Source organism: Lontra canadensis, unplaced genomic scaffold (assembly GCF_010015895.1).
Source record: "Lontra canadensis isolate GAN:19392208 unplaced genomic scaffold, GSC_riverotter_1.0 scaffold21, whole genome shotgun sequence".
Lineage (NCBI taxonomy): Eukaryota > Metazoa > Chordata > Mammalia > Carnivora > Mustelidae > Lontra > Lontra canadensis.
In genome coordinates this window covers 7,675,348-7,702,538 of record NW_022631015.1, presented here as the reverse complement: position 1 = coordinate 7,702,538, position 27,191 = coordinate 7,675,348, and the positions used below count along the sequence as shown (strand labels likewise).

General features: G+C 51.3%; 1 protein-coding gene across 1 annotated transcript; it reads left to right on the top strand.

The window, feature by feature from the left end:
- Window positions 1–247: 247 nt before the first annotated feature.
- TXNDC5 (thioredoxin domain containing 5) lies at window positions 248–25,410 on the top strand. Its single transcript, XM_032861533.1, has 10 exons — window positions 248–528; window positions 4,358–4,507; window positions 9,598–9,703; window positions 13,865–13,961; window positions 16,130–16,245; window positions 18,213–18,299; window positions 18,850–18,990; window positions 21,851–21,933; window positions 23,658–23,787; window positions 25,090–25,410. Exons 1-10 carry the CDS (start codon window positions 263–265, stop codon window positions 25,210–25,212), a joined length of 1,299 nt encoding a protein of 432 aa, XP_032717424.1. The 5' UTR covers window positions 248–262; the 3' UTR covers window positions 25,213–25,410.
- The last annotated feature ends 1,781 nt before the right edge of the window (window positions 25,411–27,191 follow it).

Genomic DNA, 27,191 nt, shown 5'->3' with positions numbered 1-27,191 from the left:
CTTCCTCTGGGCTGAGCGGGCCGTGGGGTTGTGCCGCGGCCGGGACCACTCATCGTCCCCACTCTGGGCAGCCGGCGCGCGCCGACTTGGCCTCCGCGGGGCAGCGGGCGCGCGCCGGGCGCGGGGCGGGGCGGGGCGGGGCGAGGAGGGGGTGCGGCCTCCGCGGGGCGGGGCGCGGGGCGGTGCGCGGGGCGGGCTGCAGCGGGCGGGCGCCGCCGAGGGGGACCGGCCGCCGTGGCGAGAGCGCGCCAGCCCCGCCGTGATGCCCGCGCGCCCCGGACGCCTCCTCCCGCCGCTGCCCTGGCCGCTGGCCCTGGCCGCGCTGCCGCTGCTCCTGCTGCTGGGCGATGGCGGCGGCGGGCGCGGGGGCGCCTGGGCCCAGGAGCCGGGGGCGGCGGCGGCGGACGGGCCCCCCGCGGCGGACGGCGGGGACGGGCAGGACCCGCACGCCAAGCACCTGTACACGGCCGACATGTTCACGCACGGGATCCAGAGCGCCGCGCACTTCGTCATGTTCTTCGCGCCCTGGTAACTGGCCGCGCCGCTCTCCTCGGGGCCCCGCAGCCTGCGCGCCGGGGGTGGCCGGGGCGGACCGAGCCGGGGGGCAGGGGGGTGCCGGGAGCCGCGGCCGGCCAGAAGGGCGCGGGGTGGGCTCGGGCCGGGGGCGTGGGCGCTCGCGGCTGACGTGGCGCAGGGCGGCCGGGGCGGTGCAGGAGGGGGCGGGCCCCGAGGGGACAGCCGGGAAAGGCCGTCCCGCCCCCGCTCCGGGTCGCCCCCGCTCCGGGTCCCCCCCGCCCCCGACTCCCCGGACCGGGGGAGGGGCGGGTGGTGGCGTCGCCCTGTGGGGCCACCCCGCCGGTCCCCAGCCCCCAGCCCCTTCCCAAAGTTGTTGCGCCGGCCGGAGGCGGCGGCCTGCTCGTGCGGCCGCGCCCCGTGCGCCACGTGCGGCGGCCGCCGGCCACCCGGTTCCGGCCGGGGACGCGCGGAGGTCGGATTCCGTGCGCTCGCGGCAGGGCAGATCCCTTGCACGAGGGATTAGTTGAGAAATAGAACTCGCAAAGGTGGGATTTCCTACTTTGTGTGTTCACGAGGTGGGAAGGGGTGGCCCAGGCAGAGGGGGGGTTCCTGTGCTACCCCGGGAAGCCGAGAGTAATGCAAATGCCCGGGACCCCGAGGCAGCTCCGTGTGGCCGGGTGTGCTCTCTAGGCTGACCTCTGGCACCTCCACCCCTCTGCTCTCTTGGGGCCTGGTCTTCTGGAAAGTGTGAGCTGAGCAGAGGGTTCCTCCTGCCTCGGTTCTCCGGTGGAGGCGTCAGTGTGGACCTCTGTGCCAACACCAGAGGCCCCTTCCCTGGTAGTTGTCTTACGGGAAGGACTTCCTGACGTTCACACAAGCATAGGTAGTGCTTTCCTTCCAGGGCCTACATGCCCCCAAGGGCAGTTCTCGTGGGGCAGAGCCGAAAGCCAGTTCTAGGGCACAAGGCAGTTTTCAGGCTTATTGCAGCATTTGGCATTCTTCCCCAGAGCCAGAGAGAGGCTCAGGGAGATGTGGGAAAGGGATGTAGGAAGCAAGAGAAAGATGCCCAAGCAAAATGGCTTGTTCAGAAAATGTGCAGGCGGAAGTTGGAGGAAACTTTTTTTTCTTTCTCTTTTTTTCATAGTGAGACTGTTACTGTATTTCAGTTTGTTTGGAGTTGTCTTTGGGGGCAGGTCTGGGTCAGAGCTGTCATGTATTAACAATGTATCAGTGGGGTTCACTGTGTTTCAGCTTCCCAGAAACCAGCCGGACTTGAAGGTTTAGGGCTACAGTGGTCTGGAAAATACTTTGTAGCACAAAAAAATCCTTCCCTCTTAATAGTTATTCTGTGAAGGGATATTCTCAGAGTAACTGTTTCAATTAAATACACCAGTTAACTGGAGTGCCTTTCAGTGGAATAAGTCCATGGATTTTTTTTTCTTTATTTTTAAAAGAAAAACTGACCTGTAGATGTTTAAAGTCCATGCAGTGCCAATAAAGTTTTAATTTTGGAGTCTCAGTACCTACTAGTCCTAGACCGAGTCGGGGACAAGACTGGCAAATCCTGGGACTTGGTATTAAGGAACTTCCTTTTTAGATGGATGCTCACAGAAAATTACTTTTAAAGTTTTTGTTTGCTTCTTATTAGTCTGTTACAAAATATTTAAACATGGCATTAAAAGTTAGAAGCTAAGAACAGATTGGAGCACAGATAGAATATGCTGTGGCCTACCTCTTGGTCCTCATCTCTTTGCAGTTTCCGTCTCTGGTATATCGGAAGCCCACATGTGACTTAGGGGGCAGGGGTGGCATGTAACGAATACCTGCCCTATATATTTTGCTCTGAACTTGGTAGATGTAATGTTGTGCTACTGCTGTGGATTTTGGGCTAACACTAGGCCACAGCTCCTGTCTGTCCAGTTGCAGGTCATGCTGAATCTGGTGACAATGAGATCAAGGCTGGGGACACCTCCTTGGGAGGACCAGGTGGCTTTGCTCTATTATATGGCCACAAAATGAATTCAGCTACTGTCTCAGAGGTGCCACAAGGGTCCCAAACCAGAGCGCTGACTACATGGCACCTGTGGGTCGATCCATCACTAAGAAATTGCCAAATTGAGTCCCTTTCAAACATGTGCTAGGTACTGGGAATACAGCTGTTACAGCTGTAAAAAGAACAATGCCGGTCTTCATGGCACTTGCACTATTTAAATTATATAACTTAATATATAACAATATAATTTACATGTAACATTGCTTTTCCCTCACTCTTATCTTCCAGAAAAGAGGGAATCATCCTGTATTTGAGTTTCTTATAAAGCAGGGATTCTCCTGGCTGGCCAGCAAAGTGCTGCACAGGGAAGCCTCAGTAGCCAGAAGCAAACTTGTTCAGTGCTGATAGTGGACGTCCACTGTCAGAAAAGAAAAGAGGCAAAGAAAAAAAAAAAAAAAGGCAAAGAAACTTAACAGTGATTTTCTTGAGAAGTTAGTCTGAGGACAGATTGACAATTTTAAGTGTTGGGTGGTTTTTTTTTTTTTTTTTTTTTTTTTAAGGATTTTATTTATTTATTTGACACAGAGAGAGAACACAAGTAGGCAGAGAGGCAGGCCGGGGGTGGGGGGGGTGCGGGAAGCAGGCTCCCCGCTGAGCAGAGAGCCTGATATGGGGCTTGATCCCAGGACCCTGAGATCATGACCTGAGCTGAAGGCAGAGACTTAACCCACTGACCCACCCAGGCGCCCCTGGGTGTTCTTATAAGCAAGCACTTTAAAGATTACTTTAAAAAAGCAATGTGGCAACTTTGTTACTTTGTAGACATCATGAATATACACCAGGTGAATGAAAACAAACAAACAACAACAATAGCAAAAAAAAAAAAACTAACGCAATGTGCCATATCATTCTTGACCGTACTTGAAGCTCGAGATGAGGTTTCCAGCACCGGCTCACACAGCCTCCAAATAGTGCATTGCAGACAGCTGATAATTAAAGAAGGTCATCAGTTATATGATTTTAAAAGTGGATTTAGTGATGGGAGAGATGCTGATGCTGTCAAGGAATGGGAAGAGTAGCAAAAAGCAAGAATCCCAAGTTGATATATTATTTTAAATGGTAGGTGATTTAAAAATGTACCAGTAAATCCAGAGTCAATATCCTAAGTATACATTTGGTGACATCAGACTTAGAAGTTTGGGTAGCCATAGACCTTTCCAAATAACGCTTCTTAGAGAGAAAATGGAGAATTGAATGAACTTTTAGGTCACCTTCCATTGCAGATACTTACTTAGTACAGAGAATCCTGACTAAAAGGGAGCCATCATGGTGAGCAGTTGCTGCAGAAGAGGGGGGAGCCAGGGAGTTTTCTAGAAGAAGCAGAGCAGGGCACCAGACAGCTGGGGAGTCAGAACTGACTTCTTGGAAGAAGTGACACCCAAACTAAACCGAGAGAGCAAACAGGAATTTGGCAAGTGGGTCTAGGGAGCGAGTGTCAGAGAGAGCAGGTACCGATCTCCAGGGGTGAGCCATGCTGTGGCCCTTCTAGAAAGCCACACGTGGTATCATTTGGCTCCGGGCAGACTGCCAGGGCAGGTGGGTGCAGGTGTATGGAGCACAAATGGGAGGGCAGCGGGGGCTAGAGCAAGGCGGGTGGTGGGCACAGGATCTTGCTGAGCTTCGGTTTCCTGCTGAGAACCATGCAGGGGCTCCCTGGGGGATCGGAGGCAGGGGAGTGCGTTGTGTCCCGAAGGTGAGCCGTCCTTCCCTGCGGCAGAGGAAAGAAAGGTCCAGGTGGGGCCGGCGCCTCTGAGCCAGGACTCAGCGTGCTCGCTCCCCTTGTTCCAGGTGTGGACACTGCCAGCGGCTGCAGCCCACGTGGAATGACCTGGGAGACAAGTACAACAGCATGGAGGACGCCAAGGTCTACGTGGCCAAAGTGGACTGCACCGCCGACTCAGATGTGTGCTCCGCGCAGGGGGTGCGAGGATACCCCACGTAAGTGGGCGGGGCCCCGTCCCCTGCATCACCTGCCTATCCACAGCTGTCTGCCAGCCGCACTCGGCCAAAGAAAGTTCACGCTAAACTTTTGGTCTCCTGTTTCGAAGTTCCAAGGAGTGAGGAGATGATAAATTTAAGCGCCCGGTCCCTGTTGTTAGGGCAAGAGCATCTTTCGCACTGTGTCTTGCCTCTGTCAGATGCCTCCTTCTGCTTTGCTTGGAAAAAGCCTTTCATTAATCAGTGTTGGGTTTTCCTATTTATAAGGAATGTGTTTGTGTGACAAAAAGGGCAGCCTCCTTGGTGTCCTGTCAGGTGTGACATTCACCCCTCAATGCGATGAGCGTACCGTGTCATCAGTTTTAAGTTTTTGGTCACTCTGTTATCCTTAAGCATCCTTCCTGGAGTAATTTCCCACGTGACGAGCACAGGGGCTGTTTCTGTTGGAAAGAAAGTTGACAAAGTGGGATCCAGAAGTTCTGACAAGCGATGCTTCTTACTCCCTTGACAGTTAAATTCTTTAGTTTTAAGAGATAGAAATGGAAACTGGCTTGAGAAGCAAAAGAGGGAATCAATTAGAAGGCCATGGAAGAAGGTCTGAGACTCAGCTCCCTGGGTTCGGGAGCCTTTCTTTCCCGTACCTCCCTTAAGGTGACGTAACTGTCCAGCTCTGTAGCTGTCTGCTGTCATGGAGGGCTTGGGCTCACCACTGAAAGGCCCCGCTTGGATGGAGTGTTCATTCCAGAAACACTTCTTGTGCCCAGAGAGGAGGGCAGCAGCCCCTCTCTGGCCACAAGGTGAGTGTTAAAGAGAAGGGCCCTTCTCCTGAACAGGGAAGATGATGTTTCCAAAAAGATTGGGGGGCAGGGGGTTGGCCACTGCAACTCCCAAACTTTTTGTTCAAACTGATGAATGGAGTAAATTCTTATAAAACCTGGGCCTGTCTTCAAACCCGAGAGGCAGCACGGAAAAAGGGAAGGAGCTCTGCACTGGAACCTAGAAGCCATGTCTGAAACCCAGCTCTACCGGTGGCTTATCGTGCAGCCCTGGCCACGCGGTTTAACCTGAGTGTAAAGGAGGATGTTGATGCATGATTTCATGGTATGTGAAATAGCACATTTGCAAACACTGATCTGAGCATACCCAGTAAATGTTAAGGCCTTCCCTAACATTTGGAAATTTGGCATTTTCGTAAAGGGCACTGGAGTTCTTGGTCTTTGGTGACTGCTGCTAATCTGGGTGCCATCATTCAGATCAGATCATATCACTAGAGAGAAACTTTCCTACCAAGTGTACCAACCCTGGAGGTATGATTGTTTTGTGCTCCATAGCCTCACCTCTAAAGGAGACTCAGCTCAGACAAAGAAGCCATCAGTGAGTAGTGGGACCAGGTGAGGAGATAGAGGTTTGCCTGCTGAGAGCCTGTTGCTTTCAAAGTGGAGGGGCAACCGAGATGGTCAGCTGTCGTTTCCACTCTTAAGTAGCTGGCTGTGGTGGCCATGTGGCGTATGCCACCAGCCACACCACTTGGAAGCAAGACAGGACTTGGGATAGGCTGAGAAGGCCAAGTGGTAGCGGGCATCAGAAGGCGCAGCAGAAGGCTCCACCTGGACCCGGTCATAGGAGCTGTCTGGCTGCAACATCAGTTACCCCACAGATGTTTTCCACAGGTGTTAAAGATTTTATTTATTTATTTGAGAGAGAGAGAGAGAGAGAGCGCGAGCATTCAGGGGGAGGAGCAGAGGAGAGGGACAAGCAGACAGACTCTGTGCTGAGCACCGAGCCTGCTGTGGGGCTCGATCTCATGACCCTGAGATCATGACTGGAGCCAAAATCAATGGTGGGGCACTCCACTGACTGAGCCACCCAGGTGCCCTGTTATTCACAGATTTTAAAAGAGGCACACTGAGTCATGTGTCCTGATTTAGAAGATACGGTCTCTCCAGGAACACCGTGCACTGGTTTTGTGTCCTTCTACAGAACTGCAGTGTGCTCACACGACACTGAACATTGTTGGGGAAGGAACTCTATGACCCTCACAGCCCTGCACAAGTGCCCGAGAACAGGTTTTTCCTCCTAGAATGCAGGAGGCAGGGCGTGCTGCAGTGGAACGCGTCCGTTGGGGTGTTCGTGTACTGACCTGTGGGAGCTTCTGCTTCCTGTGGCGTGGGGCCCGTCTCGGGGAGGCGCATCAGATGATGAACATGGAGATGACGAATTCGGATGCAAGCACGCCCTGTGGAGTCACCGGCTCCTTTAACTGAAACACAGGATTGCACAGGGAGGAAATTCGGGTTCTCACGCTCCTGGGGAGGTTCAGTGTGCTTTGAGGTCACCGTTGTTGAGCTGGTAAAGGAGTCTGCATCTTCTGGGGAAACCGAGCCAGGCAGGGCCAGAGGAGGTTTGCTGCCCGTGCCGAACCCAGCGCACACACCAGGTGGCTGAAGAGAACAGAAACTTCTTGTCTCACAGCTCGGGAGGCCAGCAGTCCAGCGTCGTGGCATCCGCAGAGCTGTAACCCCTCCGAAACCCAGAGGGGAGTCCTTTCTTGCCTCTCCCTAGTGTCTGGTGGGGGCTGCACCCCGTCCTCTGTCCTCACGGGGCTGTCTTTCTCAGCACGTCTCTCTCTACGTGGCCAAATTTTCCCCTTTTTCTAGGGACCCCTGACTAGGGCCTGTCCTGATAGCCTCATTGTCACCTGCTTACTTCTCTAAAGATCCTCTTTCCAAATAAGGCTACACTGTGAGGGACAGGAGGCTGGGATTTCAACAGATCTGCTTCGGGGGACACAAATCAGCCAGTAACACCACCTCCTCTGTGGTGCTAGGACCTTGATCACAGGTTTCCAGAGTGACCCACACATGGAGGTTTTCTCTCCCGCAGTCTCCTTGAAAGACAAACAGATCACCAGGGAAAGCAGACTCCCATGTGGAAGTTTGGGGCTGTCCTTAGGGCGTGGACCCTGTGGCCATCTCCCCATCACCTCCTTCAGCCCATCCACAGTGAGGATTGGGGCCAGATGCCCTGGTCAGGCGGGAAGGTCTGCAAAGGGAACCCTAATTTTATCCCTAGGCTCTGTGAACTGAAGGAGGCTTGGGCAGGCTGGAAAGATTTCTAGTCCAACAAGAAGAGATTTTAAAACATTGTTTATTTGTGTGTTGCTCTCCTGACACACCTAATCTGTGACCAAATCAGAAAAAGTCACAGGTTAGGTTTCCAGCATTTAAATGTTCACAGAGAAATGGGGAATGAGGTTTGTTGTGTGTTTTTTTTTTTTTAAAGATTTTTATCTATTTATTTGACAGACAGAGATCACAAGTAGGCAGAGAGGCAGGCAGAGGGAGAGGAAGGGAAGCAGGCTCCCTGCTGAGCAGAGAGCCCGATGTGGGGCTTGATCCCAGGATCCTGGGATCATGACCTGAGCCGAAGGCAGAGGTTTTAACCCATTGAGCCACCCAGGCACCCCGGGGAATGAGTTCGATAGTGCTCCTTCCCAGTGTTTTGAGGGTTCTGCTCCTTTTCCACTCTGAGGAGCCCTGGTGGGGGAGGTGCCCCTTGGAAGAGAGACCGTGGCTGGGGGTGGGGGGGTTGTGTGCATGAAGCATCTCCTAGCTCTCTGTGAGAATAACCTTTCCAGAGCTTCCCGAGGCCCCAGGGGCGGGTGCGGGCTTTCGTAATCGTGAGATCATGCTTCCCAGTCACTTGGAGTGTTAAAGTTCGTGAAGTTTAGGATGTTCTCGTTGGACTGGCTAGAGTTTGGCTTTTTTTTAGGCTTGTAAAGGTAAAAGCTACTGAGGAAGCAGGGCCTCTGTCCTTCACTGGAGGCCCAATAGGCATCCCCTAAGTCTGTCACAGGATCTGGTTTTGGTGGGGGCGGGGTGTGAGGCCTGGGAGCCTGTGATGCTTTATTCCAGCCCCTGCACTGATTTTCACGCACAGCACAAACCTTCGTTTTTTTGTTTTGTTTTAAAGATTTATTTATTTATTTATTTGCCAAAGAGAGAGAGGGAGGTCACAAGTAGACAGGGAGACAGGAGGGGGCAGGGGGGAAGCAGGCTCCCTGCTGAGCAGAGAGCCTGATGCGGGACTCGATCCCAGGACCCTGAGATCATGACCTGAGCTGAAGACAGAGGCTTAACCCACTGAGCCACCCAGGTGCCCCACGAACCTTCATTTTTAAGGCCTTTGGAGAACAAAGCGCACGGCTCCGATCTCTGTATGTCTTGACTTCTGACAGCGGCTACCACACCCCAAGCTGCCGACGTGCAGCACGTGCCATAGGCAGGGAGGGGTGATGTCGACGCACAGCCGGCCAGAGAATGCTAGTTTGTGTGTCATTTCCTCCGTCAGCCGCCCTATGTTCCCGCCATCCTTGACACCTTCTGTCAGGTCTGATCCGGAGCATGTTTCTCCATTACCAGGGGGAGGGCACAGCATCCAGAAGTGCAGTGTCGGCCACAGGCAGAGTGTTCTGCTCGCGCACTGAGGGAAGCACTCTGTGTCCTATGTGCAGATACCGTCTGAGGCTAATACATGAGGAAAAGAAGATTCCTTCTCTGTGGGGAATGCATAGGCCACACTAACCAATGTCCAGGCTATTCTCAGAGCTGGAAATGTAAATTCTTGCAGAACCTCGATATTCTTGTTTTATATGACAAGATATATCTTGTCTTATAAGATAGGATGGCCTGGGAATACATTTATTGCACAACAGTGCTATTTCTAGTACAGTTTTGCTTTTTTGACAAATGCAGAATGTAATAACTTCTAAACCCTAGGAAGGATGGCAAACAACCAGCAGGGAGAGGCTCGCAAGGCCCGTTCCCCGAAGGCACTTGGGGTTTCGCTCACGGTCTCACAGACTTGATGCGTTCTGCTCACTCTTACTTTTCTTGAGTAAGGGAAGAAACTTTTTAGAAGTGTGGGAGTAAGTGGATACACGCTCTCCTTTTTCTTCAAGTTCTAGCACAGGGTGGCAGGTCTGTGCCTGGCCACAGTGCCCTGACGGCGTCCCAGCGGGATGGTCCCGTCTACGCAGACCCTTCTGACAGGTTGAAAAATCTCTGTCTTGTCCTTTCTCGCCCTTTTAGCTTGAAGTTTTTCAAGCCTGGCCAAGAAGCTGTGAAGTATCAGGGCCCTCGAGACTTCCAGGCGCTGGAGAACTGGATGCTGCAGACACTGAACGAGGCGCCCGCGGTGAGTGCACGGGAGCCTCCCCGCACCCACCCTCTCCCTTCCCTCATTTCTCCACACTCCAGGGTGACAGAGAGGCCAGTTCAGCTGAAAAATTAAGGCTCCCATTTCAAAGCAACTTTCTACTCGTTTAGAACTAATTGACATTTGTAAGTAAAAATGAACTTTTTTTCCCTTCCAGTTTTTGTTCACTGTGCTAAAATACACATGATACCAAACTGATGATCTTAGCCATTTTTTAAATGTACAGATTCAGGGTATGAACTCGGGTGCCTTCACCCTGTTGAGCAGCCAATCCCAGGCCTCTTCTCACCACGTAGAACTCAAACCCTGTCCCCTCTGAACACCAGAACCCCCTCACTGTCCCCCCAGCCCCTCACAACCACACCGTCTACTTTTGGTTCTCTGTTTCTACTGCTTTGCATACTTCAGTGGAAAAAGATGACCTGTTACAAAGATTTTTATTATGGAAATATTCAAAGATGCATAAATGTAGAAAGAAGAGTGTGCGTAATGTATGAATGAGGAGGAGGAGGGTAATGAAGATGGTCCCATGTGCCGCTCCCCTGACTTAAGCGGTTCTCCCCGTCCTGCCGACCTTGTGCGGTCTTACTGGCCCTCCTGGCCCTCGTGTGGTGGCAGAGTCAGCCCTCGGAGACTGTCATTTGTGACTGTCCCAGTGCATGTCTCACAGATATGCACTTACTACTTGTTAACTGACAGTTAACTACTTGTTAACTAACATCAGTCCCTGTGCCGCTCCCACATGTATACAATTGACACTAGTTCTTGAGCGTCACAGGTTGACTTGGGTTCGGGGCCAGGCCTAAGCCCGAACTCCAGTCCAGGCCAACCTCAGCCCTCTCTTGCTGCCGCGAGCTGTACCACAGGGTGCCCCCTTCTTTTCCCCTGGACTCTCAGTCCCCGAGGTGCTCACTGGCTTTGCCAAGCATGTCATCAAATAAATACCCTTCATGCTCTCAGAGTCTTCGTGGCCCTCCCTGCACGGGGGGTAATGATACCAGGAAATGGTGGAGACTTTGATTTCTGAGGTACTGTTTAAAGACATGGCTGTGTGTAGAAGATCACTAAGAAAATTGCATAATCCTCTCCCTCAGATTAACGTCGGGAGTCTTAGTTTTGTCACACATCGTTATGGTCGTAAACCATTAAGTGTCCCTCCGTGTGTGGTGCCTTCTACTTAATGCACAGTGCTCAGGCCCACGGAGGCTGGGTTGGGATGGAACGGTTTGTGGCCGTGTGTTGATTAGGGTCTGGGAGGATGACCAGTGTCCCATGCTGGGTGATTCAGATGAAACGGTGAGAGCATCTGACGTCTCTCCGTGTTATCTCAGTGGAACAGTTGAGTCAGGCCGCTCTGTCGGGTGAGGTAGGCACTCCTGCCTTGAAGGGGCTCCGTGCCCGTGTGCAGTTCCAGCAGGTTCTGGGGGCCTCTGCTGCTACTGGAGTCACTTCCCGGGTGACCATGTGGTCCCTTGCCCCCCTCCCCCACATTCTGTGTAGATGTCCTGCTTCATCAGAAAACCACCTGCTACTCGGGTGTCGTTTTCCCTCTACCTGCATGGCATTGTGTGAGTGTGAAGCAGAGACTTATCTAATTTTAGGTAACAGGGAAAACCACAGACCTCTCAGAGAGTCGATTTGCATCTTTGTCATGGCCAGAGAGTTACATGAGCAGGTGGAACTTTCATATAGATTTAAACTACACATTGTTTCCTCTGTGAAATTGTTCTCTGATTGGAGGATTTTTAAAGAGGGGTTAATAGTCTCAAAAGAACCTTTCAAGATACATTTATATTTTTTGTCAATATTTTTTTCCACCAAAAAGCCAGCCTTCTGTGATGACTTTATTCAGGAAACAAGTAGCCAGTATCAGGATGGCAGAAGGCATTCATCTGGTGCCCCAAGCTCCCCTTTTGGGTGGTGGCAGCCCCATGGCAGGCTAGGAAGGGCTGAGGGGAAGGGTTGTGTCCCCTCCAGGCGGAAGGGACATGGCTGCGTGGGATCCCCGTGTCAGCAGTAGAGATCTCCCACAATTGCTGGAAACAGTGGCAATGTGCCTGATTGGAGGAAAGTTCAAACACTCAAACCTGATACTGCAAACCGAAAATTCTTTCCAAAGAACTTGCTTTTTATTGTATGTGGAAACTTTTTAAAAAGTTCTTCATCTCTATCTGTACCTAAGTAACTTGATGATGTTGTATATGGAAATAGGATAAATTTAGATTACCTCCCTAGTGTTGTGGCAATATTAAAGAAGCTCAAAAGAAGACCCACTACTTCCAACTTTGAGATTGCCCTGTTTGTTTCTGTATTTTTTTTTTTCTTAAACGGTTAGTCATATAAACATGGTTCATTTCACAAACAATATTTTTATATGGTTACATCTTTATATTGATAGTGTTTTATATTGTCATGTGGATTTGCCACAATTCCACTCTTCTCTGTCAATGGATAGTTAGGTTATTTATAATTTTTTAATGAGAGATACATAAGGAACATGTTAATCTTTGTAAAAGACATTTTTTTCCTACTTTTGGGTGATGTTTTTAGAATCTATTACTGGACATGAAATTGCAATGCAAAGGGAAAAAAAAAAGGCAGACTTCTTTTATGGCTGTTGATGAATATTGCCTGGTCACTTTCTTAAGAATCTGTAAGCTGATATTGTGAGCAGCAGGGTGAGAGTGTGTCCGTGTCTGTGCCTGTGTGCTCGTGTCTGTGACATACCACGTTCTTGCCAAGGCAGTGGGGCTGCCCCGGTACGAGCCATGGGGCCCAGGAAGTGACAGTGCCCCCTCAGTGCTGTATATGAGCACTTTAACAATGAAAAATACGGAAAGCCCTTTGATTATCTTACAAAAGGTGACATGGAGTTTCTTACCTTCTGGGAACTCACTGACTCTAGTCACCATTCTGTTGGGCATCTTTTTGTGGAAGTACCTAGCACTTTGCACGTCTGTACAGGCCCACAGCTGCATGAACATCTTCCTGGTGCTTTCTGATTACAACTCTGCACAGCTTTGAGCTGTCAGCACTTTTAAACTTTTAATGATTTAATTGGGATATTCTTTGTCTTTTTTTTTTTTTTTTTAAGATTTTTATTTGAGAGAGAGAGCGCACATGTGCCCACACGAGTGGGGAGGAGAGAGAGAAGCGGGGCTCGATCCCAGGGCCCCGGGATCCTGACCTGAGCTAAAGGCAGTGCTTAACTGACTGAGCCGCCCAGGCGCCCCAGTATTCTTTTTCAGAGAAACATGAGCTGCCAGATAGAAAATTGAGTAACCTGCATCCATGTGTCTGTAGCAAAATGGTGACTATGTGATCTTTTTGTCACCCTTGAGTCGCTTTGGCTGGAGGCCACAGCTGTGGAGCTGCGCGGTCGGGAGTCATGTGGTACTGTGGTAACCGTCCAGCTGCACACGACGGTGCCTGCTCAGATGCTGGCAGAAGCGTCCTTTGAAAAGCTGCTTCTCACTCCCGTGTTGCGGGTTTCTGTCCCAGACTCCGTGGTGTGAACTAAAGAGTGCAACTCTATGCTTCTCTGGCACTGCCTGCCGGGCGCCTGCCTTGTCCTCCCTCCTGCCCCGTTTGTCCCTTTACCAGCCCTTCACGGTCTCATCACCCACCGCCTGTGTGCACTGAGGCGCGCCGGGCCCTCCCGTCCGCTGACGCTTCTCCTTCTCCACTCCGTGTGTTTGGTCGCTTCTGTATCTGCGGGCGCTGCAGCCCGCCAGGGACATCATCCTGCGTTCCCCCGTGGAATCTGAGGTCACACTGTGAACAACAGGGCAGTGTGCCTGTGTGGGCTGGGCCTGCCCTTTTGGTTTGCCTGCTCTGTTCAGTTGGGCTTGGGGGCAGCAGAGGGCAGGTTGGGGTGGGGACGGTGGTCACCCGCTGCCTTGAGTGCCAGTCCCAGGGTAAGGCTGCTGAGGGGCTTCCTGCCAAAGGGTCCAGAGCCCTGAGAGTCCATTCCTGCCTTGGGTTCCCTCAACACAGCAGCATCCCACAAAGGTTTGATGTAGTCAGATGAGGGAGGAGATCTGTAGAAGGTTCTAGACGGACACAGGTCACCTCCTCAGTGGGTTTCACTCTGCCTTTGCATACAAACCCAATGACTGTTGTTTTGTTTCTCCCTGTTAGACACCAGAGCCAGAAGCAGAACCTCCCAGAGCCCCTGAGCGCAAGCAGGGACTGTACGAGCTGTCGGCGAGCAACTTTGAGCTGCACGTGGCGCAAGGTATGTTGGGTGACTCTCACGGCTGTTCCTGGCGGGATACACACCTCTCAGAACGACTGACCGTTCACCACTGCTCGATTTGCTGGGCTTTTCCTTGATGGCACTCGCGGGCCCGCGGATGACATCTGTGGCACTGAGCCATGGTTTCTGTCTTCGAGACCCGTGAACATCCTTGTGCAGTGCTTTTCCTCTTGGAAAGGATTTCTCCTTTCGTCTGTGTCCTTCAAGAAATGCCAGTTTTAGTGTTAGCCGAAGCCTTGGGTCGTGGAAAGCTCACAGGTGAGCAGGCACACTGAATTTGTCCACCAGCTGGACAGTGCGTCCTTGGATAGGAAAGTTTGTTTATATTAACGTGAATCATACACTTACTGCCCTGGGGCAGAAACAAAAGCTCTCTTACGTGTTTAACTTCGAATTTAGCGGGACCATTATAACTTGTGAATCCGTTGACAGCTAAAATATTTTTCTGCATCACTTCTCTTTCTTTTGAAAACGGTCCCCTAAATATCAAAACGGTCTATATACGATCTCTAACATAAGTGGCGAGTAGGTCCTTTGGTCACACATTTCTGGACAGTTGGCTCAGCACCGACTGACTTGAAAGCAGATTCGGCTGCCTTCCTGGTCTCTCTTCTCAAATGCTGCCACGGAGGGAAATCCTCCCGGAACACTGGGTTGGAAGCATCACGAAAAGGGTTTAAACTTGTGCCTGGCCTTGTGACTTCATACCGCTGTGAGTCGAGACCTACCACACTCAGGGTCCGCAGGAGTGTCTGTGATGCTGTCAGCGTGTTCCTGCATGTCCAAGGTGGTTATTCGGACCAGGGCGCGGACTGTGGAGTTTCGGGGTGTTTTCCCCGAAAGGGGTTACCCCACGAGCCCAGATGGGTCCCTCCCTAAGCAAGTCACACCTGAAGGGTGGATTGTTGAAGCGCCACCTTGAGCTGCTTGCAGGAGACTCTGTCCTCAGAGAGCGACAGTTGCCTCCCGCCCTCACAGCTGCCCCGCTCCTCTAGTCGGGCCTTCCCAGACATCCCAACCCCACCTCACAGCACAGGGTTAGTCAGGGCTGTGCCTGTCCAGAGAGACATGGCTTCAGCCTCGCAGATCCGTTGCTCATTTTTTGAATCAAGTTTTCACCATTTCCCTTAAACGAGTTCCCACTGTGGTGAGAAAACTGCCATGAGTGTGTGGCATAGCAGCGTCCTTCTGGGAGCGTGGATCCCGTTTTGGTGCTAGCTGGTTTGTTCCCTCCCCAGGCACACCCTCATTCGGGTCTGGTCTCAGCCTGACATCTTTTAGGTCATCGGCTGGTCAAGGTAGAAGAGCCTAGAAAAAATCTTCAGTATCCAGATAATGATTTTGTGTGGGTTTGTGTTTTGTTCTTCTAGCCAAAGGAGTGTTACTCAGGTTTTAAAACCTTCTGTTTTATTGTCAAATAAAACACAGATACAGAAAACATAGACCTTAGTGAACTGTGATGGAGTGGTCGCTCTGTAACCACAGTCCGGTTCAGGGACTAAAACTGCCAGCCTCTCCTCCCTGTGTCATTCACCGTCCCAATGTGCATTCCTAACGCTGCAGTTTACTTTGTTTTTTCTTTCACATACGTCTCTGTTGAGTCCCAGTCTACGCGTCCCCCCAACATCTCTTTTTCTTCCGTGCGTCCTGGTGGCTGAGCACGTGGGTCATCAGACCTGTAGAATTCCCAGTCTGGACTTGGCCAGTTGTGTCCCCGTGGTGCGTTTAAGTACGTTTCCCTCAGTCCGTTCATTTATTTGGGTTGCCAGATGCTGATGTTCTAATTAAAACCTCCTTCCTTCATTGTTTTAAGGAAAGAGACTTGCTCTCACATATCAGCTAGTTTTCCAGTGGCGCAGTTTGCACAAGACAGATGGGATCATTGCCCGAGCCTTCCCCGTTATTGCCGGTTCTTCAAATACTGAGTCTGTTCCCTATTGTCCTCCAGAGATGGCAGAGTAGATTTTGTTTTGAGGATCCCGTGAACTCACAGATACAGACTTATTCGACTGAGTCACGTTTTGCCAGTTAAAGGGTACGCACTGACACTGGCAGCGGGACAAAGATCAGATGCTTCCATTCAGTCTCTAGCAAGGGATGACGTCAGTTACCTCCTTCTCCCTTCTCTGCCCTGGCGCTTCGTGAAGGCGACCACTTTATCAAGTTCTTCGCTCCGTGGTGTGGTCACTGCAAAGCTCTGGCTCCAACCTGGGAGCAGCTGGCCCTGGGCCTTGAACATTCTGAAACTGTCAAGATTGGCAAGGTAAGTGAAAGCCCTTATTAAACTGGAAATAGACCGCCTTTGGCTGGATTAATTAGCAGAGTAGCCCATTATTCATTCTGTGTGCAAAGTCGCAAACTTGATTTATTAATTCCATTTAGTGTGCCACTTGATAATTCATTTCACCTTCACAGATGGCAGCCTGGTTTCAAATGTGCTGGCTTTTCCACAGCCTAAAGATAAATTATGGCTCTGGCTCCTTTGTTTATTTTGAAGCAATGGCCAATTCTGAATTGGCAGCCCCAGAGCCGTTTCTGCAAAGATATGGGGCACAGCCTGTGAATGTTCACTGGCCGGACTTGGAGGCCATCCACGTTTGACCTCACCCAAGAGCTGTCACCTGGAGGAGCCCCGGCTCCGTGCTCACAGAGGCCTGCAGAAGGCCCCCCCCGCTCTGGTGAGCCCCAGCTTTCCCTGCTGCCCGGGAGTCTTTCCAGCTTTCCCCACTTGGCAGAGAGAAGCCAGGAGTACCGTCTAACAACTTCTGTATAAGTGGATTTTCTGGAAATATCCAGAGCAGCTCCTGGGCCATCAAACACTTTTAATCTCACCCTGCCTTTGGCACCCACCAGACATCCAGGCATGGGTTTCCTTTTACAAAAATCTCATTTTTTACTTTGCCAAAGGGCTGATTTGTATACAGAAGTAATGCTGCATGTCCAGGAACTGCACTAAGTGAGATGCTCTGCCCAGGGCAGGGAGATGGTCAAGAGTGTGAGCTCAGGAACCGCATAGACCTGCCCAGCCAGCCTGCGGCCGCTTCTCCATACCCCAGTCTCCACCTTTGCAAAATCACGGGGAGACCTGATTGGTGGTGCGTGGTGTGGATGAAAGTCAGGTTCCTAGTAGGACGGTTGGCACAGATCAAATACCTGGTCAGTTCTAATAGTTGTGAGTTCAGCGGATTTTCACTGTTTTCACTGTTGCCTGTTAAGTACTTCCAATTACGTGTTCTAGTTACGTGTGTGGTACTTTTTTATTTATTGAACATTTCATGGAAGTAATAATTTTCTTGTCCTCTATCTTCTCAATTCCTTGTATCCTTAAATTATTTTTTGAATTTTTATGGGAGATTATTTCGAGCTCATGTCAGTAACGGTTTCTCATAGAATCAGGCATGAGCGGACCCAGTCTGCCCATCCAGGCTGTGGCCCTTCATCTCTGGACACGCCTGTGGCCAGGTTAGATGGGACCCTGGAATGCCCCCCACCCAGATTTGAGATTTCCCTTTAATACTTTAACTGCTGACTTCCAGTCTTACATGTGAACGTGGTATTTCTATCCTACTTCGTAGACGTGGTGAAGAACAACTGAGTGTCCCACATAGCTGACCTTAATGCCAGTAGGAGTTAAAGAAGAAGTGACTTAGGATAAAGTGTTCCATGAAAGTGTTGAACAGGCAGAATCTTGATGAGATTTAAATGAAATAAATTTAAAAAGCTGCGATAGTTGGTAAATTGAGCTAATAGAGTTAAGAACGTTTTATAATCCTAATTTGACATCTTTTCAGTTGTCTTTATACCAAATACTCCTATTTAGAACTGACTCCTTGCTTCTACTTGATTCCAAAACTCTCCAAGTTTGGGCGTGAGAGGACACAGGCTAGCCTTGGCGTGGGCCTCGGTCACACATGACCAGGCTTCCCCTCCTATGAGAGAGGGGAGGCTCCTCTCCCCCAGCTGCTAACCAGCTCCAGGTAGAATGTGACTTCCTAAACATCAGCATTTTTAGGTGAGCTGAGTATGTCATTTCTCTAAAGGACATTTCATCCCCTGCCCCCTTAGCTCAGTGTCATCTGGGCTGGCTTTTAGGGAGTCTCTCCCCAGACTGCACCTTGCTGGGGGAGGTGCCACAAGCCAGGTACGTGAGGTCTGGAGTGTCCGGTAACCCACGTGTCAGGAAGCTTCCTGAGGAAACAAATGGTGAATGTGGTCTTACTTTGTCTTTAGGTTGATTGTACACAGCACTATGAACTCTGTTCGGGAAACCAAGTTCGTGGCTATCCTACTCTTCTGTGGTTCCGAGACGGACAAAAGGTACGTCTTCAGGTTGTGGTGTGGAGAGCTGGCGTTTCTCTTAGTCCAAGTGGGCTGTGGCGAGGTACCCCTGTGGACTGCTGGGCACTGGTTTAAAGGCAGACATAATAATGAAAAAGTGTCTCTTACTTGATAAGATTTGGGTAGTTGACAAAACCCGTCAGTCATCCTGCTGTTTTGACACATTTCAGTTGCTCAAGTGAGCACTAGCATAATCCAGAATGACCTTTGAGTGGGGTTAACGCCGGCTGCCAGTAAGGGGCTCACCCAGGCCAACGGTCTGCTGCTGGCCTGCTGGAGCGGGCTCCAACTTCGTGACCAGATCCCTGCGGAAGACAGGCGCTGTAGCTGTCACCAAAGCAAAAATGTTTGCTTTGCCATCTGCACCCTCCTGTGTAAATCTGAGCGTGCAGACGTGGCACGGTTCGCACCCCCACCGGGGAGACACCTGATGGAGGTCTCACATGGGTGCGCGGGCCGGGAGGAGGTTTGAGTGAGAGCATTAAGTGTCTGATTGACTGCATTTTTGTGTGGCTCTTCCCTCGGACAGATTGACCAGTACAAAGGAAAGCGGGATTTGGAGTCCCTGCGGGAGTACGTGGATTCCCAGCTGCAGAGCACAGAGCCGGAGGCCCCAGAGAGCGTCCAGCCTTCAGAGGCCCCGGCGCTGGCCCCTGAGCCTGTGGCCCAGGTGGGTGCCTGTTGCGGTCAGGAGGGCCAGCCACGGCCCCTGGAGGGCACTGTCCTCCCGCGCTCCGGGCCGCACGACAACAGGGGGTCTGGCTGCAGTCAACTTTCACACGTGAAGTTTTCTTCAGCCACTTTCACATGCTTGTAAGGTCTAAAGCAAGGAGCGTCTCTGAAATAGATGTGAGACCCATCCTAAGAGCATTTGGTGGCAGAAGCTCTGGGAAGCTCATCCCTTTGATTCGGTAACCACTGTACTTGAGGGCATTTGCTGGGAAAGTTGGCTGCCGTCAGGTAGCCCCCCGCCCCGCTTCTGTTTGTTTCCATCACCTGCTGTGGTAATTGGACTTGAACCCTTGGTGAGGCCCCGGGTGATCTGCCGCAGCGAGGATGGTGCCCCGGAACCGAGAGGCAGCCTGGCCTAGCGCGTTTCCTTTGCTGAGGCACGCAGTCTGCGTTGAGAGAGCGGAAGGTTCTAGATTCACATGTGCATTTATTGAGCATGTTTCAGGCACTGTCCCTGGCCACCAGGAAACCAAAGCAAATAAGACCACCTTCCTACTTGTGAAGGGGGCTGAGTCTGGTGGGGCCGACAGAGGAGGACGCACGCAATCGGTCCCCACGTGTGTGTGCCTGGCCGGTCATGGTGGGCTGAGAGAGCTGGGGGCAGATGGGTAGGAAGTGCGGCCAAGAGCTGAAAGGGGAATTGGTGTTTGCCGGAGAGTCAAGGCTTGTCCAGTAGAGGAGGGAGCGTGAGCAGAAGCACGTGGGTGTGACTCAGCCGGGCACGTTTGGGGCAGGCGGCCAGCAGTCGGGTGGAGGGAGGGGGAAGAGGAGGATGAGGGGTGCGGTGCGGGAGGCCAGAGCGGAGGTGTAGGACACGGGTCGTGGAGGACGTTGTCGGCCAGCCAAGGATTCTGACCTTCACCCTGTACTTACTGGGAGCCAGTGGGGGCCTTTGACCGATTTGCATTTTAGATGCCTGCCTGGCAGAAAGACATGGAAAACCAGTGTATTAGACCAACAGGATGAGGAGACACCCCGAATGGAGGCTGTGGCCGGGGGTAGAGGGGCAGAGGCAGGAAGCTTAAGGAGCCCCACTCTCCTGAGTGCAGTCGGGAAGGTGGCCTCTGAGGGGACGACGGGGGCTCCGGCAGACCTAGTGGGCGCTGGGACCCGGGGAGGGGAGAGAAGCGCTGGGGCGGGGAAGCAGGCGGGGAGTGCAGGTTGAGTTGTTGATTTTCAGGGCTGTGGTGGCAGTGGGTGGGGAGGGCCGCTGACCGGTTAAATGGGGCTCTGGAGCCGACATCCGCAGGTGTGTGTGTCTGCAGTCAGGTGGGGATGTGGAGGCCAAGGCTGAAGCTGTGGGTGGAAAGGACGTTCTTTAGAGAAAGTCAAAATAATGTCTTTCCAGGAAAACTGTGCTTGGTGGCCTCGCTAAGAACCGTAAGGTCTGTTTATCGTTATTTCCAGAACAGAATATTCACGTTGCTCCTTCAGTTTCTATAACTACACAGCATAGCAGGCCAAGTTCTTAGCTGGGACACCAGGAGGGGATCGGCAAAGAAGGGGGCAGTGTGCCCTGGTACCGCGGGGCCAGCGCAGTGAGCGTGACCCCTCAGCATGTACTTAACAGATCCTGACTTGCTGGGTCCATCGTTCCCTGAGCCCTGGTGGTTTGGAATTGGAAAAAAACGAGTCATCTGCCCCAGCCTGGAGTGGGGACAGTAATGGGCCTCCTCGACCCCACAGCCCGTCCCTTAGTGGGATTCTTAGGTGGGAGACTACCTGGGTGTTCGTTCAAAGTGGAAGTTCTGGTTTAAGAAGCAAACAAACGATTTTGTAGTAGCTGCGACCACGTATGTTAGGGGAGTGTGTGTGTCATGGTGGCTCTGAAGGGCATCCCAGATTGAATATAATTCTGTCCTTTGGGGGTTTGCGTCACATGCAGACCAGTTTCTGTTAGTTTTCCGGCACGAAGTAGGTCTTTCAGTGAGCGTGGCGTCGTGTTTCTGGACATAAAGACAGGTGGTGGCGCGCTGCCGCGGCCCTCGATGGCTTTGCCTCCCCGTCGCTGCCACGCGTTCCTCGATGCCAGACTCGAGGGGAGCAGGCCTGGTACGTTTAGCCACATGGTAAATCCTCACAGTCTTGCTCTTGGGAGACAGTCGCGGATCCGTTTCTGGAGAAACACGTGGATGTAATTCTGTGAAGAACCGTCAAGACCAGATTGCCTTAGAGCACACGGCCCCGTGGCACCTTCCCCTGTCACCCTCCAGCCAGAGGGGAGATGAACGGTTTGCACATTCCCTTTGAACTCAAAGACAGAATGCAGCCTGTGATGGGTAGCACACACGTCCTCGCCTGTGGATGGGCGGCCGTCAGCTGTGAGGTCAGCACACAGAGAAGGTCACTTTTACAGATCGCCGCGCTGGGAGAGCAGGTGGCAGATAGCTGGGGAGATCACTTGTGCACCCACATCGGGGGGCTGCTCCGTGGGGGTGTCCGACTCCTCCTGTCGGTGTGGGAGGCTCCGAGCCTGGGGCCGCACAGTCCCCTGCTCCCAACCCTGGGGCCCCAGACAGCAGCAGCTGCACCGGAACCCGCTCAGGCTGGCCGGGGGCAGTGCTGGCTTGGGTCTTGCCACCTTCTCAAAGCATCTCCTGGGCTCAGGACCTGGGGAGCCTGTGATGACTCATGGGCCCTTCTTGTGTGGCTTGTGATATGTGAGTTCTGTATTTTTGTATGACCTTGCATGACAGCATTTTAAAAAGATTACGGAATTGTATTTCTGCCACCCCAAAGCATGGCCCTGCCCGGCTCTAAGTGATGCAGGTTTGCCACGGCTTTTCCCTCCCTTGCAGGGCACCGTGTTGGCACTCACGGAAAAGAACTTCGAGGACACCATTGCAGAAGGAATAACCTTCGTTAAGTTTTATGCTCCGTGGTAAGTGGCTGTTTAATTAGAAACTGCTCCGCCCCAGTGCGCTCGAGTCCATCACCGTCTCCCCCTCATCGGCCTGCACTCTAGGCTCGGTGTTGGGCAGATGCTACATTTACACGTGGGTTCTGTCGTAGGAAATAAAAGGGGGTTGTTTGTGCCTCTGTTCCACTCGGTTGAGGTTTGGTATTCATAAACAGTTATTTATGGAGAATGAGTCAGTGTATTTCAAACTTGTGTTTTGGGGAAAACATGAAAATGGAGAGTTAGGATGGCCATATAAAACTTGAATTTTGTGGTATCTGTCGTTTCCCAAGTAGATTGATTTTTTTTGGTTAACCACGAACATCACGATGTAGCTTTGCTACTTAGTCTCTTGGACCTTGTCGAGAAGCCCAGTAGAGATCTGGTGGGGCCATTCCATGCATTACCCAGTTACCAGAATCTTTGCGCCTCATGGTCCTCGGAGACCAGGGTACAAAGGGAGGACAGCCAGTTTGTGACCAGGGCTACCTGAAGTGGGGATGATGGCAGGTGCCGAGACTTACACGGCTGTCACTCTGCATGCCCTTTCTTTCCTTTGACCCTCAGTTTTCTCAGCAGTAAAATGGGAAGAATGCCTTGTCTTCACAAACAATCCACTTACAAGAGCAGAGTCTCAAGGAGAGTGTGAGGTTCTATTTCTAAACAGACACAAGTAAGCTCCTCTATAGCCGGTGCCACTCAGTGTTCAGGAGAAACCACAGTGGCAGACAAGTCCGTGAGCACATGACTCCCATGCTTTGTCAGTGTTTATCCTTAAAGAATAGAAACAGGTGGGTGCCTGGGGGGCTCGGTCAATTAAACGGCTGCCTTCAGCTCAGGTCATGATCGCAGGGTCCTGGGATCGAGCCCTACATCGGGCTTCCTGCTCACGAGGATCCTGCTTCTCCCTCTGCCTCTGCCTGCTGCTCTGCCTACACGTGCTCTCTTATCTCGCTGCCAAATAAATAAATAAAATCTTTTAAAAAGGGGGGGCGCAGTCAATTAAGCATCTGACTCTTGCTTTCAACTCAGGTCATGATCTCAGGGTTGTGAGATCAAGTCCCATGCTGGACTCTGTACACAGCAGGGATCTGCTTGGGATGCTCGCCCTCTCTCTCTGCCCCTCCCCCTGCTTGCTCTCTTTCTAAAATCTTTAAAGAAAAATAGGAACACTACTCAATGATGTTTTTAAATCTATTATTTTCTATTTTTTAATAAAACCCTGAAGTTATATGGATCAAGTAATGGGTAGGAGGACAGGTGCTCAGGGAAGCTTCTACATTGTCTTAAAATTTCAAGACTATAGCGATCAATTCTAAAATGAAGCACTTTTTAAAAAAAATGTGTGGAGTTGGTTTTGCTTCCTGTCCATCACCTTGTGCTCATGTTGTGTCTGGTTCATTTGTAGGCCACTTAGCTCTGGTCACCACTTCTTGGACAGGGTCTCAGAATCTCAACTTGCTTCCAGACCAGCTTGCTTCCACTAGGTTATCCAAAAGTCTACTTCGGACTGACTTTGAATTCCTTGTTTGGGACAGAGGAGGAGGAAACATTAGTGCACCCAGTGGGAGAATTTGATGTTTTATAAATTTCTATACCATTGGCGACTGCCTCACACAGAGACACAGGGCTGGGCTTGGCAGGGAACTGTAGGTGAGGGAGCGTGACCCAGGACTCCCACAAAGCCGTCGTCGTTCCCTTCCCAGGTGTGGTCATTGTAAGAATCTGGCCCCGACGTGGGAGGAGCTCTCCAGAAAGGAATTCCCTGGTCTGGCAGAGGTCAAGATCGCCGAGGTGGACTGCACTGCAGAGCGGAACATTTGCAGCAAGTACTCGGTGGGTACATGTGGCTGAAAGGCCTCCCCGGGGGCTGAGCGTGGGGAGCACACCCACATGGAGCTGTCCTCTGGGCCCTACCCAGCGACCATCACTGCCCCTGTCTTCTCCACCAGTGTTCCTCGTGTCCTGTTGAAGTTCTTGCTTTGTTCTCATTTTGAAAAGCAAAAGGGATGCTCTGTTGAAGGAAAGGCTTTCCCTCCCATTAGCGATCCACCGTTCACTGGGGATTTGAGGTCTTGCTGTCCGCACGCAAGTCCGGGCAGTAATGAGAGTCCGGGCTTGGGAACAGGGTGCCACCTCCACGGCCTCTCCGGCTGGCCCAGCAGTCAGCTGACCTAAGCCTTCGTCTCAAGCCTCTGAGTGGCTTATTTTTCAGACATAAGCCTGTGTTCTAAAGTCCATGGTCGAATAAGGGAAACAGTTGAACTTCCTCCTGAAAGGGCCGTCCCAGCAAGCGAGCCTGTGCTTGGGTCTTTCTGTTTAACTTCTGCCGCTTCCGGAGCTGATAGCACGATCTGAGCACCCAAGAGATTTGCAATTTACGTTTTCACTTTTGCATTGTTTTCTGAAAGCCCTGTGAGGCTCTGGCGCTTCTTACCTTATTCGCTTGAGAATAGACTTAGGGGCGCCTGGGTGCTCAATGGGGTCGAGTATCTGACTCTTGATTGCGGCTCAGGTCATGATCTCAGGATCGAGCCCCACCTTGGGCTCCACACTCAGTAGGGAGTCTGCTTGCAAGTGCATGTTCTCTTAATAAATAAAATATTTAGGAAAAAAAAAAAGGCTAGATGTAGCATGGACATTTACTTCTCACTAGAAGCTGCCCTTTTTTTCATTCCTTAATGTCTCAGAAAAGAAGTTCATTGTTGCTGTTGCACTGGAAAATGCATATTCTCAAGGCTGTTGCTACCAAGCAGTGCGGCCCACGGAGTGGCTGGATGTCACCACCACTCCTTGTCAGAAATGCAGTCTTAGGCCCTGGCTGGACCTGCTGCATCAGAACTTGCCTGTTCACTGGGGCCCCAGGTGATGGTCTGTGCAAGAAAGCTCCAGAAGCTCTCCTTTTGGGGGCAAGTCCTTCCTTTGACACTGATCTCGATTGTGCTCTTGGACGGGAAAGTGAGGAGCCCCAAGGCTTTGCTTCCTTGTACTTTTCAAATGGTCTGTACCTTTTAAAAATTTAACCATAGACTTTCCTGGTCACAACTTTTGAGGAGTTTCTCTGGTTTTACTTAAGAAGCAATTTGTGTGTGACCTGGACCACTGGTCTTCATACTTGTTTTTTTTGTTTTTTTGAAGGTACGAGGCTATCCCACACTGTTGCTTTTCCGCGGAGGGCAGAAGGTCAGCGAGCACAACGGAGGCAGAGACCTTGACTCGCTGCAGCACTTTGTCCTCCGGCAGGCCAGGGACGAGCTGTAGCGCCCGCTCGCCAGTTGCCCGGCCTCGCGTGCCCCGGTTGCTGGAGCCGAGTCACGCAGGTGTTGTGGACTCTCACGTGGTGGTTTTTCAGAGAGCTGAATGTACTAAACTTGCGGTATCTTCTTCTTTGTGTGTGTGTTTTTTAAGCCAACACACTCTACAGATTCTCTGAGTTTCTCTAAGTAAACACATAAGTCATGATCCCTTCACTAAATATTTTCTGTGGCGATCAGTCATCCCCTTTCCCCTTCTCTTGATGAATCTAAATGGTTTCCTTTGAGACTAAAATAGAGTTGAGGAAAATCAAATTGCTGAGCTGTTTTTGGCTCCTGAGTGATTCTGGTGAACGTATCACCTAAAGCATTGTTTGGGACTGCCCACGAGTCCTGGAAAGGTGACAGTAGTGATACTCCTCTGATCTGAAGGTCAAAACTAACTTCTTCATAATGTGGTTGGTTGGTCAGTAGCTTGGAGCAGATCTAAAAACAGAAGAAACCCCACACCTCTGGAAGATACCTCCACGTCCACCCCTGGCCTTGCTGTTTTTGTCAATGCTCCTCTCCTTGCGAGAGGTCAGCCATCCTGAAAGCAATGGTACTTCTGACACGTGCCTGAGTAAGAGAATGCTGGTGCCATAATCTCGTGTGTGTGTGTGTGTGTGTCCATGCTTCTGTTACCCCTTGCGAGACTTCTTTAGTTAGGGCATCACAAAGACTTGATGTCTCCCGCAGAAAATGTGGGCATGGAAAGTTCCACAAGGCTTGTCCTGACTATTCTGTTAACTCCTACAACAGTTCTGGTGGTTGTCACCCCGGGGCCAGAGGGCTGAGGTGAGCCTTCCCAGGCCCGGGTTTCGGGACCAGAGAGACCCACCAGCTGTAGGCAGCTCCAAGGTGGTGTAGGGGCTTACTGTGCTCTGTCTGCCTCGGAAGAGGTCAGCTCTGTGTGTGTCATGAGTGGGACTCAGCTGGCCTCAAGGCCAAAGTCTGAGGTAGGCGGGGCTGGGTCAGGGCTGACCCGGGCTGTAGTACTGCCCATGCGGGCACCCTCGTAAGCCATGTCGTCCTGGCTGTTCAGCACTTTTACTGTCACACTTGAAAATAAGCACCCGTCAGACTAGGCTCCCTTAAGATATGTACCTGAATGTTCCTTGCCATCAGGTTACTTCTCCTCATAATCCCTCTGTCTCCAGCACTCTTTGCCCCACTGCCCATGCTCAGGGTGGGCGCCGTCTGTGCACACGCAGTCACTGGTGGTGGGAATCTGAGAAACAAGACCACTTCTGCTGTCTGCGGCAGAAGACAACAGAGCAGGATCTCGGCCAGCCTCTGCCTTAAAGGAAATCTTTATTAATTATGTATGGTTCACAGATGTTCTTTTAAAAACCCCAACTTTCTAGAGAAGCACAATCCTCATGAGTGGCTTCAGCTTTGCATCATGAGTCTTGTATTAAAAGAAAATCCAAGTGGTACAATTTGTTTACACTATGATACTTTCTAAATAAACTCTTTTTAAAAAAAAAAAAGTCTGGTCTTTCCTTAAATGTTACAGCAAAACAGATATAAAATAGACAATAAATTATACTTTATATTTACAAAAAAGCTGTAAGTGCAAACAGTTTTAGATCATAAATGTATTATTTAATCAGTTTAGTATGAAATTGGCTTCCTAGTACATGATTGTGAAAAAGACACTTTAAAAATATTCTATGATTTCATCTGAGTCTTCCTTTCTACAAGAGAAAACTGGGATTCAGGTTCCTAACGGCATGCCCATCCAGACCCTCTCCTGGTGGGCCGGGGTTGGGGGGAAGAGGGTCTTTCCCCATTTTGTGTCCTTTTTGGGTTCTAACCCCGCCACCTGGCATGCTGTCGAGGAAAAGGTAAAGAACCATGTGACCGAAATAGGTGAATTATTAGAGCTGACGTTCCTGGAGTTCATGTGCTTTTCCAAGAGCTATTCTGCGAGAGAAGGGGCGC

What these genes read in the sequence shown, in the direction of transcription:
- TXNDC5 (XM_032861533.1), top strand. Translation starts at nt 263, where the DNA reads ATGCCCGCGCGCCCCGGACGCCTCCTCCCGCCGCTGCCCTGGCCGCTG. An exon ending in GGGGTGCGAGGATACCCCAC is followed by an intron (nt 4,508 to 9,597) that starts GTAAGTGGGCGG and finishes TCGCCCTTTTAG; the next exon opens with CTTGAAGTTTTTCAAGCCTG. An exon ending in GTTAAGTTTTATGCTCCGTG is followed by an intron (nt 21,934 to 23,657) that starts GTAAGTGGCTGT and finishes TTCCCTTCCCAG; the next exon opens with GTGTGGTCATTGTAAGAATC.